A 16,674-nucleotide genomic window follows, 5' to 3' on the forward strand; every position below is an offset into this window, starting at 1 on the left:
GTTGGTCTAACAGGCAGTCCGTACGTAGAAAAATGAAAATAGATTCATATTTGTCACCTTGCACAAAGCTCAAGTCCAAGTAGATCAAGTACCTCAACATAAAACCAGACACAGTGAATCTAATAAAAGAGAAAGTGGGAAAGAGCCTTGAAAGCATTTGCACAGGGGAAAATTTCCTAAACAGAACTCCAATGGCTCAAGCTCTAAGATCAAGAATTGATAATTTGGACTTCATGAAACTGAAAAGTTTCTGTAAGGTCAAGGACATAGTCAATAGGACAAATTGGCAACCTACAGATTGAGAAATAAGTCTTCACTAACACCACATCTAGTAGAGCCTATATTCAAAATATATAAAAAACCCAAGAAGCTAAGCACCCAAACACCAAACAACCCAATCAAAAATGGGGTATAGAGCTAAGGAGAAAAGTCACAACAGAGGAATCTTGAATGATGAGAAGCACCTAAATGAATTGTTCAAAGTCCTTAGTGATCAGAGAAATGCAAATCAAATTGACCCTGAGAATGCATTTTACACCAATCAGAATGGCTAAAATCAAATCTCAGTTGACAGCACATGTTGGCGAGGATGTAGAAAAAGAGGAACACACATCCATTGCTGGAGGGATTGCAAACTGGTACAACCACTCTGGAAATCAATTTGGAGATTCCTCAGAAAATTGGAAATAGATCTACCTGAAGATCCAGATATGCCACTCTTAGGCAAATACCCAAAAGATGCCCCACCATGCCACATGGACAGGTGTTCTGATATGTTCATAGGGCCTTATTTGTGATAGCCAGAAGCTGTAAACAACCCAGATGGCCCACAACTGATGCGCCCACCTCGACCAGCAAGGGAGACGCAACACCGTCGGATTCTTCTCAACAGCCTTTATTGCAGGAACACGTCATTGTTGGTACAGGGGACCCCGAGAAACAAAGGCACCAGCCTTATATACAAAACAGGCTGTGGCTGTAAACTTGTCCTCTAGGGATTGGTGGAGCATGAAGTACCTTATTAGCATGAATATCACCCTGGCCTTGTAGGTGGAGGTATGCCAACACATGTGCTGTAATGGTTGTATACCACAAACGACCACTAGATGTCAGCGCCATCTTTAGCTATACGTGCCACTCCCTACACACAACAGAATATTGGATACAGAAAATGTGGTTCATTTACACAATGGAATACTCCGCAGCTAGTAAAAGTCTCCCAACTGAAAAAAAGTCCAGGACCAGATGGATTTAGTGCAGAATTCTATCAGACCTTCATAGAAGACCTAATACCATTTCTGTCCAAACTATTCCACAAAATAGAAACAGAAGGAGCACTACCCAACTCCTTCAATGAAGCCACAATTATGCTTATACCTAAACCACACAAAGACCCAACAAAGAAAGAGAACCACATGAAACTCAAGAAGGATGACCAAAATGTGGATGCTTCACTTCTTCTTTAAAAGGGGAACAAAACTATCCATAGGAGGGGATAGGGAGGCAAAATTTAGAGCAGAAACTGAAGGAAGTGCCATTCAGGGCCTGCCCCACATGTGTCCCATATATATACAGCCACAAAAACTAGATAAGATGGATGAAGCTAAGAAGTGCAGGCTTTAGGAGTTATGGGACTATTTAGATGGTTTATCTGATCCTGATTTAACTTTGGTACCTGGTATCTGTCTATAAAAGTGTCCATTTCTTCCATATTTTCCAGTTTTGTTAAGTATAGGCTTTTGTAGTAGGATCTGATGATTCTTTGAATTTCCTCAGTTTTTGTTTTTATGTCTGCCTTCTAAGTTCTGATCTTGTTAATTTGGATACTCTCTTTGTGCCCTCTGGTTAGCCTAGCTAAGGGTTTATCTATCTTGATGATTTTCTCAAAAAGCCAACTCCTGGTTTTCTTGATTCTTTTTGTTTCTACTTGGTTGATTTCAGCCCTAAGTTTGATTATTTCCTGCCTTCTACTCCTCTTGAGTGTATTTGTTTCTTTTTGTTCTAGAGCTTTTAGGTGTTGTCAAGCTGCTAATGTATACTCTCCTCAGTTTCTTTCTGGAGACACTCAGAGCTATGAGTTTTCCTCTTAGCACTGCTTTCATTGTGTCCCATAAATTTGAATATGTTATGCCTCCATTTTCATTAAACAATAAAAAAACCTTTAATTTCTTTCTTTTTATTTCTTCCTTGGCCAAGTGATCATTGAGTAGAACATTGTTCAGCTTCTGTGTGTATGTTGCCTTTCTGTCATATTGTGTAATTTTGGTTTTGTCATGAAATATCTTGGTTTCTCCATCTATGTTAATTGAGAGTTTAAGGTGGATATAGTATCCTGGGTTGACATTTGTGTTCCTTTAGGGTCTGTATGACATCTTCCCAAGATCTTCTGGCTTTCATATCTCTGGTGAGAAGGCTGATGTAATTCTAATAGGTCTGCCTTTATATGTTACTTGACCTTTTTCCCTTAGTGTTTTTAATATTCTTTCTTTGTTTTGTGCATTTAGTGTTATAACTACTATGCAACGGGAGGAATTTCTTTTCTAGTCCAGTATGTTTCCAGGTATATAGGCTTCTTTTATGTTTATGGGCATCTCTTTCTTTAGGTTAGGAAAGTTTACTTCTATAATTTTGTTGAAGATAGTTACTGGCCCTTTAAGTCAGGAATATTCACTCTCATCTATACCTATTATCTTTAGGTTTCATCTAGATTTGTCCTAGATTTCTTGGATGTTTTGGGTTAGGGGCTTTTTGCTTTTTGCATTTTCTTTGACTCTTTTGTCAATGTTTTTTATGGTATCTTCTGCCCCTGAGATTCTCTTCTGTCTCTTGTATTCTGTTGATAATTCTTGTGTCTATGACTCCTGATCTCTTTCCTAGGTTTTCTATCTCCAGGGCTGTCTCCCTTTGTGATTTTTTTTATTGTTTCTATTGCCAGTTTTAGATCCTGGATGGTTTTGTTTAATTCCTTTACCTATTTGGTTGTGTTTTCCTGTAATTCTTTAAGGGATTTTGGGGTTTCCTCTTTAAGGGCTTCTACTTGTTTACCTGTGTTGTCCTGTATTTCTTCAAGGGAGTTATTTATGTCCTTCTTGAAGTCCTCTATTGTCATCATAAGATGTGATTTTTAAATCCAAATCTTGCTTTTCTGGTGTGTTTGGGTACCCAGGGATGTGCTGGGCTTCTGATGATGCCAAGTGGCCTTGGTTTCTGTTGCTTAGGTTCTTGCCCTTGCCTCTTGCCATCTGCTTACCTCTGGTGTCAGCTGGTCTTGCTGTCTCTGACAGTGACTTGACCCTCCTGTAAGCCTGTATGTCAGCACTACTGGGAGACCACTTCTTTTCCAAGGGTATTTGGGTACAGAGAACTGTGTTACAGGATTAGCCCCAAGCACAAACAGAAACCAGAAGCATCCTGTCACCAGCTGGTTCTCAGTTCCTGTGTCCTGAGGGCTCCAGGAGGGTTCCTCTTGGGACAGGAATGTAAGCAGAAGTAGTGGTTTCACCTGTGCTCTCAGGAATGTCAGCACTTCTGAGAATCCAGCTCTCTCCCAGTGGGATCTGGGTACAGATTTCTGTGGCACACGGGTCAGCTCCAGTCGCAGGCAGAAATGGGAAGAGTGAAATTATTTTTAAATTGAAATATTTTGAAACTTAATTAAAGATATAAATGCTATATTGAAACTCATTTCATTTTAATAACAATATCAATTGGTCTTCTTAGATGGTTTTTACATAGTGCTTAATTCATTAGTACAAATTAACTTATAAAGCCTTTTCTTGTTATGAGAATTATTCAGATTATCCATTGACTCCTTAGAAATGAAATTGTCAATTTTATTTTACATTAGAGTCATGTGATATGCCTGTGTTTGAGAATGCTGCAACTAAGAGTAATAGCACATGGTTTAAACTCAACGACAAAATAGACTATGAATGCCATGATGGATATGAAAACAAATATAAACAAACCAAAGGTTCCATAACTTGTAATCATGATGGATGGTCTGATAAGCCCTCATGTTATGGTGAGTACTGTTGTCTCTAGAATTTTGCACAAAACGAAATTAAATATTAATACTTTAATTTCAAAAAATTAAATTTTCTAGAATCTTCCATCTGATTTAAGGGAAATTAAGAAAATAGAATATGAAAAAAAACTTTGGAAGGCTAAGATGATAGTATTTTATTACTTCATTATATTAATATATTTATCCAATGTATATTTGCATCCATGTGTGTGTTTATGGATGTGTGTACACATTGCACATACACATTTCTGGTGTCAGAGGCTCGCAAGAATCTGCTCACTCTTTTCATCAAGTGAGTCCTTGGGATTGAACTCATGTCACCAGGTTTAGAGGCAAGAACTCTCATTTTAAGTCTTTTAACTGATGGGAAAATCTGCTTTTATAATAATACATTCAAGTGTGATATGCCTTTTATTTGGCCATGTTTGTCTTAGTATCATAAATGAAAGCTCAAAATTATTTAAACTAGGTCATCATTACAAAAATTACAATTTGATTGTAAATAAGATCATGCATCTTGGAAAATGTGAAGGAGGAAGATGAAATTGGCAGAATAGGAAATATTGAAAGGATAATAGCAGAGACTAAGAAACTTGATTTTCAACTCAAGAATCCACTCAAATTTAATTCAGTAGGATGTCAACTTCTAGCAAAATGGCACAGACCTATAATTTTAGCACTGGGAAGATAAAAAATGAGGGTCTAGAATTTCAGATAAGTCTGAGTTACATAGGAAAACTTATCACAAACGAGAGGAAACACATGACCACCAAATAATGAATTCAATCTAAACAAATAAAGATTATTTCGTTCTCTGAGTATAAGCATGTCAATATTATGAAATCAGAGCTTTCTGCAGTACAATGGTAAAATAAATGCTAGAGCAGGGGTATTACTTCATTAGAATGAAGTCTTTGTCTCAAGGTCAGTTCTAGCATTATATAAATAAGATGAAAATCAATATGAAATTATTTATATACAATTCTGTTTTGTGACAAAAAATTTTTATAGAGATGATACACATGTATCTACTCACACCAGGTTAGGAGCTCAGAACACACCAATGTACAAAACCATCAAAGTCCAATGTGGTGAAACATGAGTTTTATTGAATTACTTACAGAAAAGTGACTCAAAGACAGTTGCCTAACCAAACCCTATGCAGCACGGGTGACAAAATCTGGGAACCTGAAATATATTGTACAGCCTGAAGATGGTTCCGCGTGTTGGAGAATGTCTCTTCAACTGACTCCATTGGTCTCAAGCTCTTCCAGACAGTTATGGTGGTTCCAACTACTTCCAGGCAGCTGGCAGCAAAAGTCAAATATATAAGTGCCCATCCTCACCTTGACCAGATCAGGAAGCCAGAGAGTCTAATTTACCTCTTGTCAATAAATGTGTGCTTCTACAAAAATGACAATAAAGATCAAGAATATGTAGATAAATAAACAGTAAATATTCCAGAGTCTTAAAAATAAAGAAATGGTGCTTGTCTGCATTGGCATCCATCTCATCAGCACCTGATAATACATCTACTATCACTGAAGGCTTCTGAACACACATGCTTACTCCAGTTGAGTATGTGCTTTAGGTGAGAAAGAAGGAAGAACTTGCCCTTTAACTATCTATTTACATCATAGAAAGTACTCCAAGCAATCAGTATTGTGACCTGAAATCATCTTGACATTTGTTAGTACAATATATTTATTGGTTCTGCTTAAGCCTATACTTTGACTTCATCTCTGAAAACTTCAAATGTTGTCCTTTTTAGATTCAACAAAGATTTGTGGGCCTCCTCCACCTATTGCCAATGGAGACATCACATCCTTCCCACTACAACGATACATACCATCATCATCAGTTGAATATCAATGCCAGTCTTTATACCAACTGCAGGGCAACAAGACAATAATATGTATAAATGGAGAGTGGTCTGATCCACCAAAATGTTTATGTAAGTACCTTGTTCTCATGGATCCTGGGAAAATCAGTATTCCAAGATGAAGGTGGACGTCAACTCATTTGGAATGTATGGGTTGCCATATGTGGTGAATTCCAAAGAAGCACTCAAATTTAAGAACAAATTTGATTAAGAATCTAAATGGGGGGATTGGGGATTTAGCTCAGTGGTAGAGCGCTTGCCTAGCAAGCACAAGGCCCTGGGTTCGGTCCCCAGCTCCGAAAAAAAGAAAAAAGAAAAAAAAAGAGTCTAAATGGGTATTAATACACAAAATCAGCATTTTTCTGTATACTAATTTCATTTTATGAAAAGTAACAGTAAAACAATCTCATTCACACTAATTAAAAAAATAATCTACCAATGAATTTGAAAGAACTGAATGACTTCTGAGTTCTGAAGTTTATTTAGGAATCTCACAGAACAAAAATTGAGAAACCTATATTACAGGGTTAGAAGAATTAATATTAAACTGCCCACATTGCCCAAGGCAATTAGCAGACTCTATGAAACTCCATTAAAATATGGAAAACATACTTCATACAATATGAGAAACAATTCTAAAGTCTGTATGAAAGTACTATAAAATGTGCACGAGTAAAAGGAACTTAAACATAAAGAAAAAATCTGGAAATGTCATAATACTATATTTCAAGGTACACCAGTAGCCATAGTAACCAGAACTTCATGACAATGGGATAAAACTAAAGCACTGAAAGAGAATATATATTTGAAAAAATGCTCTATGCATCTATGGTTAATTGTTCAAGACAGAGATTCAAAAACACACATTGGGAAGAAGGGTAGCATCTTCAATAAGTAATGCAAGGAAAGTTGAAATACACAGGGAGATAATACAGGGATACACAGGGATTCCTGACATAGCCTATCTTAAAAAGGTAAGTAAAAGTGGAGCAAAGTCCTAAATGTAAGAAAAAAAAATTCTAACTACAAGGATAAACAATGGGAAAACACTTAAGTAGGTCTGGACTCTAGATATTTGAATGGTATCTCAAAGAAAAGACTAAAAAGAAAACCCAGTAGATTTTATCACATCGAAGTACTTCTGCAGGGCAAAGAAGTTAATCGATACAATTAACAGACAGACTTTAGAACTAGAGAAAATGATTTTCAGTTACTTCATTGTCAGGAGTTGTCATATGTATTATAGGGGTTTTACATGTCAAGGAATCACTGAAAAATATTTAAATTCATTTTTAGAATATAAGTAAGTCTATTAAAATGGAGTAAAAGAAAGATACTTATGAAATGATAGATAGATAGATAGATAGATAGATAGATAGATAGATAGATAGATAGATAGACAGAAGATAGATAGATGATATAGATGCATATGTCAGTGAGGAAAATAATTTTATTAATTTCATTAGCTCTTATGGTACTGCCTATTAAAGTCACAATGAGATCCTTTTTCATCCAATAAGAATGGTATCACAGAAAAGAACCCTTAAAATAACAAATGTTCATGTAGAGAAAAAGAATAATCTGTTGATAGGAGTGTGATTCTGTGCAGTTTACTATGGAGAACAATATGGAGATTGTTTGAAAATCTAAAAGTAGATCTACCATATATGATCCCTGTACCTCTCTTTGTTATATATCAAAGGAAATGATATTAATCGATTTAATCTCCAAGTACATGATACATGTACAGTGCTCCTCGACAAGACCCAAGACAAAAATATTGACTATATTCCCATCAGTTGTTGAATGTGTACAGACAATGTTACCACATTTAAATGGTATATTTACATGATGTATGCTCAGGGACCAAGATAGTGATTGGTGAAGCTGCTTTGCAGCCAGGCTTGTCACTTTTCAAGTTTTGTTATTTGATAGGTTTATTTTTAAAAATCTATCAAAATAAAATTCATGATACATTCATACTTACTACTTTGTGACTATATAATAATTATTGTGAAAGCAATTATGACCATGCTGTGTAATTGCACTATGTTTTCTACATTGCTTGTTTTCAGATTTTTAGTGCACCAGATAATAACAAACACAAAATCCTCCCACATATTTGATTTTTTTTAAAGAGATTTATTTATTTATTATGTATACATTGTTCTGCCTGCATATACACCAGCAGGTCAGAAGAGGGCATCAGATCCCATTATAGATGGTCGTGAGCCACCATGTGGTTGCTGGGAATTGAACTCAGGACCTCTGGAAGAGCAGACAGTGCTCTTAACCACTGAGCCATCTCTCCAGCCCCACATTTGATTTTTTTTTATTTCCTTTATGGAACAGAATATTAACTCAGGCAGAGTAGGAATGCTCATTTCTTACTGTCCCAGTCAAAATCATGCTGAAAATACAGGTGTATTTTCACCTGATCATTTTGATTTTCTTTTTGTGCAGCCTTTTACAAATTATTTTACTTATTTACATTCTAGCCATTGCCTGCCCCTCCCAGTTCCTCATCAATTCTTCCTCCCCCTTGCCTCCAAAAGCCTGCTCCTCCCTCCCCCGCCCCTGACAGAGTCCTGCTTCCTGGGGCCTCATGTCTTTTGAAGACTAGGTGCATCTTCTCCGACAACGGCCAGACCAGGCAATCTTCTGCTCTATATATGGCAGGGACTTTGGACCAGCCCATGTATTCTACCTGGTTGATAGTTCGGTCTCTGGGAGCTCCCAGGAGTCTTGGATAGTTGAGACTGCTGGTCTTCCTCTAGGGTCACTCTCCCCTTCAACTTCTTCAATCCTTCCCCTAATCCAACCATAGTGGTCCATTACTTCAGTCCAATAGTTGGGTGTAAGCATCTACATTCTTGGTCAGCTGCTGGTACTTCTCAGAGGACAGCTATGCTAGGCTTGTTGTGCATGTCCTTTTGGTTCTGGGTTACCTCAGCATGATGTTTTCGACTTCTATCCATTTGCCTGCAAAATTTATGATGTCCTCGTTTTAAATAGCTTAATAGTGTTCCACTGTGTAAACGAATCACATTTTCTGTATCCCTTGTTTGGTTGAGGGACATCTGGGTTGTTTTCAGCTTCTGGCTATTACAAATAAGGTTGCTATGAACATGTGTCCTTGTGGAATGGTAGGGCATCTTCAATTCCATAATTGCACTATTTTTAATGGTTGTCATATCATTGAATATTAGATTTGAGTATCATAAATAAATAAATCATATCTCAAATTGTAAACTTCAAATTTTATAACTTTCCCAATAACTAAATCAAAGTAAACAATCATAAATAACCTGAGATGCAAGTTATTGATATTAGGAATGCCTGCTGATGAGATCTAATTTTCATATCAAACATCATGTTTCCATCATTTAACATTCTCTATTTACTTAGCTGTATAAGCTATTTTCATAGTTGTTTATAGGAATTTAGCAAAGGATGCCTTAAATATAATATGCTCTATTTGAAAACTGGATCTCAGTAACTTCATTTACTGATATTCTTGTGGTATGTTTTTCTTTTAGATCCCTGTATAATATCAAAAGAAATTATGGAAAAACATAACATAACTTTCAGATGGGAAGAAAAACAAAAGCGCTATTACCAATCAGGGGAGACGCAAGAATTTAAGTGTAAAAATGGACATCATCTGGCAACAACTCAACCGTTGATTACAATATGCATTAATGGTCAAATCAATTATCCCACTTGTACAAAATCACACTAACACTCTTAGACTTTAAGCATACACTTTTGTTCAGTTAGGGTGCATGCATATTATCAATACAGTAAGAGTGTTACTTTTAAACTCTTGTTTAACTAATTTTCATTCATAAGTATAAGCTGGTGTACATATTTAGTGATTAATCTGGGAACTAGGAGACTGTAGACAGCAATGGAAAAGAAGTTTCTTTAAAGTTTCTAAATCAAAATATGATATATCCTAGCATAAAAACCAGTAGCAATAATTACAGGTAATTACTTCTCTACCACTTTCCCAAATCTTTTAAAGCTTCTACTCTGCCTTTTGTTATAAGACTCTGATTCACAATGAACACAAAACATGTTCTCAGTCTTCAAAACTGTAGCATTTCACAAATATATAAGAAAACTGTCATAGTTTATATTACTAGTGAATATAAATAATTCTACATATTGCTTTTGTTACCAATAAATAATACAAAGAACTTTGCAAATGAACTTCTAAATATGTTACTTTTATACTTTAAGGCTTTGCCAGAGCCTGAAAAATACAGAGGTATATGCTCACAGGCAACCATTAGACTGAACACAGGGAACCCAATGAAGGAGTTAAAGAAAGGACTGAAGGAGCTGAAGGGATTTACAACCCTATAGAAAGAACAACAATATCAACCAACCAGATCCCCCCAGAGCTCCCAGGGACTAAACCACCAACCAAAAAGTAGACATAGAGGGACACATGGCTCCAGCCACATATGTAGCAGAGGATAGTCTTGTCAGACATCAATGGGAGGAGAGGCTATTGATCCTGGGAAGGCTCGATGCCCCAGTGTAGGCAAATGCTGAGGTGCGGAGTCAGGAGTGGGCACATGGATGGGGGAGCACCCTCACTGAAGCAGGGGGAGGGAGAATGGGATAGGGGATTTCCAGAGGGGTAACCGGGAAGGGGATAACATTTGAAATGTAAATAAATAAAATATACAATGAAAAATGCAGTTAGCAAAAGAAAGAAAGAATGAATGAAAAACTCCAGATATGAGAATAGAATTTAATGTGTGTTTGTGTGTGTGTGTGTGTGTGTGTGTGTGTGTGGAGAGAGAGAGAGAGAGAGAGAGAGAGAGAGAGAGAGAGAGAGAGAGAAAGCGCCACCAAACTGAACTAAAACTCAAAATAAAAAGCTCAAAAAAAAAAATCAAACAAAAAGTCATTGAAAAAACTCTCCAACATAATGAATGAAGTGAAATAGAGAATTTCCAGTCCTGATGACAAGTTTTTTAAAAAAGATAGCTCTGTAAAAGTAAATATTAAATTTAAAAGGAAAGAAGAAAAGAAAGGAAGGAAGGAAGGAAGGAAAGAAGGAAGGGAGGAAGAAAGGAATCAAGGAAAAATTTGGCAGGAGTAAAAAAGTCTCTGGTACAGAACATTCAGGAAATCTTAGGTTCTGTAAAAAGAACAATACATAGAGGAAAGAAGGAAAAATAACTGATAAATGGCATATTTCCCTTTATCTAAAAGAAGATGATTTTCAGTGTACAAGAAACATAGCGAAAGGAAAAAGAGACCAAACCAGACCCCCATAGCACACAATAATCAAAACACTAAATGTGAACTATACAGGATTTAAAAGTTGCAAGGGAAAATGACCTAGTCATACATAAAAGCAGGCACATTAGAATAATACCTGACTTCTCAATAGAGACTCTTAAAATCCAGGACATGGGTAAATGTTGTACAAACTTTGAAACACCACAAATGCTGACCCTGGATACATGACAGGTAAAAATATCAATCACAATAAAAAAAAGAAAGCAAAATAGTCACAATTAAACTAAGTTCAAAGTAATTTTGTCTGCCAAAAGACATTCACAGAAGACACTGGAAGACACAGCCTTAGGGAGAAGGTTATTTACACCAAGAATATAAAAGAATTAAATAATCACAGAACAGTAAATCAAGATCAGAGGGACATTCTCAACACTGCAATAAAATATCAAGAATAAATAAGTATCACCTAATAATAACTTGCAATATCAATGGTCTCAATTCCTCAAATCAATAGATACAGACCAAACGATAAAGAAAAAACAGTATGCCAAAGTTAGTGGCACAGAACTTCAATTCCAGTATTTGGAAGGGACAGTTCAAGGCAGCCTGGTCTACAGAGTGAGTCCAGGGTGCACAGAGAAACCCTGACTGAAAAAAACAAAAACAAACAAATAAACAAAGACAAAAAAACAAGAGACAGAGAGATTGAGAATTTGAAGTCTCAACCATAGCACTATAGGAGACCACTTGCATGCAATGAGCTGCCCTACCTTTCTGACTCCACTCTCTGGGAAACCTCATGGAAGAACCTGCTTTCTTCTTTTTGCTAACCCTTTCAGTCACCCTGCATTTGTGTCAACTGCCAATACATAAAACCACATTCCATGGGAACTCTATTGGAGACACCTATACAAGATTACCAGATAAAACAAGTCACAAGTTCCTAAGATCTGGAGGCAGCAACAGAAAACTAGGAATGGAACACTCATCCAACGAAGACTAGGCAAAATATCAACACCTACAGTCACAAAACATTCCAAACCCAGATGGCTAGTCACCAATGCAAACATACAGCTATAAACATGCAACATAGTATAACCCAAAAACCTTGAAATATGCCACTGAGAAATACAATATAACTGAAGCATAGACAAGGATTTCAAAGTAATTGTTACAAATAGGTTTAAGTACTTTAAAGAGAATATGAATATATTCATAAATCCAGTAATGAAGTCTTTGAATGCAAAAAACTAAAGGTAGGCTGCAATGATAAGATTTTAAGACATGAAATAAAATAGAATCATTAAGGAACACCCAATCTGAGGGATAACTGAAAATAGAATTTAGAAAGTCAGAGACCTAAAAGGTAAACCTCTCCAATTAACTGCAAATAGTCAAAGGGAGAATCTCGGGCATTCAATAAAGATACAAGATCTAGATAATTCAGTCCAAGAAAATGTAAAATCTTTAATTGTCATGAAATTTAAGGCACTATGAAAAGAGAAAATGTAAAAATAATAGAAAAATAAAGGAGAAATAACCCACATCAAAGGCACAGAAATTATTTTTAATAAAACTGAAGAACAAAATTTCCCTAACCCTAACTGAAGGGTTATCTATCATGATAAAAAGAGAATAAAGGACCCCAAATGAGTTGAAAAATAAGCTGGAACAGAAAAAGGAAATCACATAGCACAAAATAATGAAAACACTAAATATACAGAACAAAGATTATTAAAAGATAAAAAGAGAAAACACCAAGTAAAATATAAAGACAGGCTCATTAAAATAACCCCTGCTTTCTCAACAGAGACTCAAAAGCCAGAAGGGTCTGGACAGATACTCTACTCTTTTTATGAGACAATTTATACCAGTCCATATTACCGTACCCACCAAAACTTTCAATCACAATAGATTGAGAAAGAAAAATATTCTGCAATAAAATCAAATTTAAATAGTATCTATTTACAAATGAAATTCTAATAAAGGCACAAGATGGAAAACTTCAACCTAAAGAGGTTAACTTCACCCAGAGAACAAAAGGAATAAATGATCTCAAAACAGCAAATGAAAAGACAGGAAAAAAACCTCAATAACAATAATGTAACAAGAAAATTACAAAATCAATAAACACTGATTTTTGATAATACTCAGCAATGGTTTCAACTCCCCAATAAAAAGACACAGACTGAAAGATGGATGGGAAAACAGGATATATTCTCCTGTGTCCACAAAACTCATCTTCACATCAATCTTAGTTATCACCTAAAGATAAAAGGATAGAAAAAGGTATTTCAATGATGTGGAACCAAGAACCAAGCAAGCGTAGCCATTTTAAAAATCTGACAAAACATACTTATAAGACAAACCAGAAGAGATAGGAAAGAGTACTATATTCTTATCAAATGGAAAATCCAACAAGAGGAAATTATAATTCCAAATACAGGGGCACCCATCTTGACCAAAATCAACCATGAGAGCTAAAATTATAAAATGAACTTAAGATGAGGGAGGATAACTTCAAGTTCCCATATTTACTATTCATATTTACTAAGGAACAGATCATCTGCCTTTGGCCTTATTTTTGAACTCTTACTAAGCTAAACTCACTAATCTGTTTTCGGGTCTTATATTCATAATAGAATAATTTATTATTGGATGTTTTCATTTACATTTCAAATGTTATCCCCTTTCCATGTATCCCATCCATAAATCTCCTATGCTATCTGCTTCCTCCTTCATGTATGAAGGTGTTCACCCACTCAGCCATCTACTCCTGCCTGCCTCCCAACCCTGATATTCCTCTACCCTGGGGGGTACAGCTTTTGCTACAGTAGGGGCTTCTCCTCCCACTGGTGCCCAAAAGGCCATCCTCTACTACATATGCAGCTGGAGCCATGGGTCTGAATATGTGTACACTTTGGAGGGTGGTATAGTCTCTGGGAGCTCTGGATGGTTGGTATTGTTGTACATACGGGGTTGAAACCCCTTCAGCTCCTTCAATCCTTTCTCTAACTTGAAAATGGACACCCTGTTCACAGTTCAATGATTGACTGTGAGCATTTGCCTCAATATTTGTCATGCCCTGGCAGGCCTCTTAAGAGAAAGCTATGTCAGCATGCACTTCTTGGCATCAGCAATATTGTCCAGGTTTGGCGGCTGTATGTATATGAACTGGATCAGCAGGTGGGAGCAGGCTCTGAATGGCCATTCCTTCAGTCTCTGCTCCAAACTTTGTCTCCATATCTCCTCCTATGAATATTTTTATTACTCCTTTTAAGAAGGACTGAAGCACCCACACTTTGGTTGTCCTTTTTCTTGAGCTTCATGTAGTCTGTGGATTGGATCTTGGGTAATCCAAGCTTTTGGGCTAATAACCACTTATCAGTGAGTACATACCATGTGTGGTTTTCTGTGATTGGGTTACCTCACTCAGGATGATATTTTCTAGTTCTATCCATTTGCCTATGAATTTCACGATGCCATTGTTTCTGATAGCTGAGTAGTACTCCATTGTGTAGATGTACCACATTTTCTGTATCCATTCCTCTGTTGAAGGACATCTGGGGTCTTTCCAGCTTCTGGTTATTATAAATAAGTCTGCTATAACCATAGTGGAGCATGTGTCCTTGTTATATTTTGGAGCATCTTTTAAGTACATGCCCAGGAGTGGTATAGCTGGGTCCTCAGGTAATGAAATATGCAATTTTCTGAGGAAACTCCAGACTGATTTCTAAAGTGGTTGCAACAGCTTGCAACCCCACCACCAATGTGGTGAAAGTGTTCCTCTTTCTTCACATCTTCACCAGCATCTGTTGCCACCTGAGATTTGATCTTAGCCATTCTGACTAGTATGAGGTAGAATCTCAGATTCAAATCTGTTTTGATTTGCATTTCCCTGATGACTAATGATACTGAACATTTCTTTAGGTACTTCTCAGATATTCTGTATTCCTCAGGTGAGAATTCTTGGTTTAGTTCTGTACCCCATTTTTTAGATAATTTTTAATATCAAATGTTTTTCCTGTCCTGATTTCTGGGCCACAAGAACCCTAACCCATCCCCTCCTCTTCTTATATAAAGGTATTCCTCCTCCCCAACCACCTCCCTTCTGTCCCTCAATATTCTCCTACACTGGTGGTCCAGCTTAGACAAGACCAAGGGCTTCTCCTTCCATTGGTGCCCAACAAGGCCATCCTATGCTACATATGCAGCTGGAGCCATGGGTCTATCCATATGTAGTCTTTTGTAACCCATTTTAATAGGGTTATTTGACTCTGTGGAGTATAACTTCTTGAATTCTTTGTATATATTGGATATTAGCCCTCTTCTGGATGTAGGATTGGTAAAGATCTTTTCCCAATCTGTTGTTTGCCTTATTGTTCTAATGAGAGTGTCCTTTGTCTTACAGAAGCTTTGCAATTTTATGAAGTCCCATTTGTTGATTCTTGATCTTAGAGCATATGCCATTGGTGTTCTGTTCAGGAAATTTTTCCCAATGTTTGAGGCTCTTCCCAACGTTTTCTGGTATTAGTTTGAGTGTATCTGGTTTTATATGGAAGTTCTTGATCCATTTGGACTTGAACTTTGTAAAAGGTGATACGAATGGATCGATTTAAATTCTTCTACATGCTAACTTCCAATTGAACCACAACCATTTGTTGAACATGCTATCTTTTTTCCACTGAATGGTTTTAGCTCCTTTGTCAAAGATGAAGTGACCATAGGTGTGTGGGTTCATTTCTGCGTCTTCAACTCGATTCCATTGATCTACCTGACTGTTTCTGTACCAACACCATATAGTTTTTATCACTAGTGCTTTGTAATACAACTTAAGGTCATGGAAAGTGATTCCCTCAGAAGTTCTTTTATTGTTGAAGATAGTTGTTCCTATCCTGGGTTTTTGTTATTCCAAATGAATTTTCAAATGCTCTTTCTAATTCTATGAAGAATTGAGTTGGAATTTTGATGGGGATTGCATTGAATCAATAGATTGCTATTGGAAAGACAGCCATTTTTACATATTAACACTTCCAATCCATGAGCATGGGAGATCTTTCCATCTTCTGAGATTTTTTTTTTCTTCAGAGACTTAAAGTTCTTCTCATGAAGATCTTTCACTTTCTTGGTTAGAGTTACACCAATGTATTTTATATTATTTGCGACTATGGTAAAGGGTATTATTTCCCTAATTTCTTTCTGTTTATCCTTTGAGTAGAGAAAGGCTACTAATTTGTTTGAGTTAATTTTATACCCCGACACTTGGCTGAAGTTGTTAATCAGGCTTAGGAGTTCTCTGGTGGAATTTTTGAGGTCACTTAAGTATACTATCATATCATGTACAAATAGTGATATTTTGCCTTCTTCCTTTACAATTTATATCACTTTGACCTACTTTTCTTGTCTGATTGCTCTGGCTAGGACTTTGCTTACTATATTAAATAGGTAGGGAAAGAGTGGGCAGCCTTGTCTAGTCTATAATTTTAGTGGCATTGCTTCAAGT

The 16,674-nt window shown here is 36.5% G+C and overlaps 1 protein-coding gene across 1 annotated transcript in view; it reads left to right on the forward strand.

The window, feature by feature from the left end:
* Positions 1–10,120, forward strand: part of LOC116911671 (complement factor H-related protein 3-like) — a 34,127-nt gene extending 24,007 nt beyond the window's left edge. The window contains exons 5-7 of the mRNA XM_032915625.1: positions 3,848–4,024; positions 5,799–5,981; positions 9,449–10,120. Coding sequence (XP_032771516.1) covers positions 3,848–4,024; positions 5,799–5,981; positions 9,449–9,651 — 563 coding nt within the window. The 3' untranslated portion in view covers positions 9,652–10,120. The remainder of the gene's footprint in view (positions 1–3,847; positions 4,025–5,798; positions 5,982–9,448) is intronic.
* Positions 10,121–16,674: the final 6,554 nt, after the last annotated feature.

The sequence above is a fragment of the Rattus rattus genome, chromosome 10, assembly GCF_011064425.1.
Source record: "Rattus rattus isolate New Zealand chromosome 10, Rrattus_CSIRO_v1, whole genome shotgun sequence".
NCBI classification, from domain to species: domain Eukaryota; kingdom Metazoa; phylum Chordata; class Mammalia; order Rodentia; family Muridae; genus Rattus; species Rattus rattus.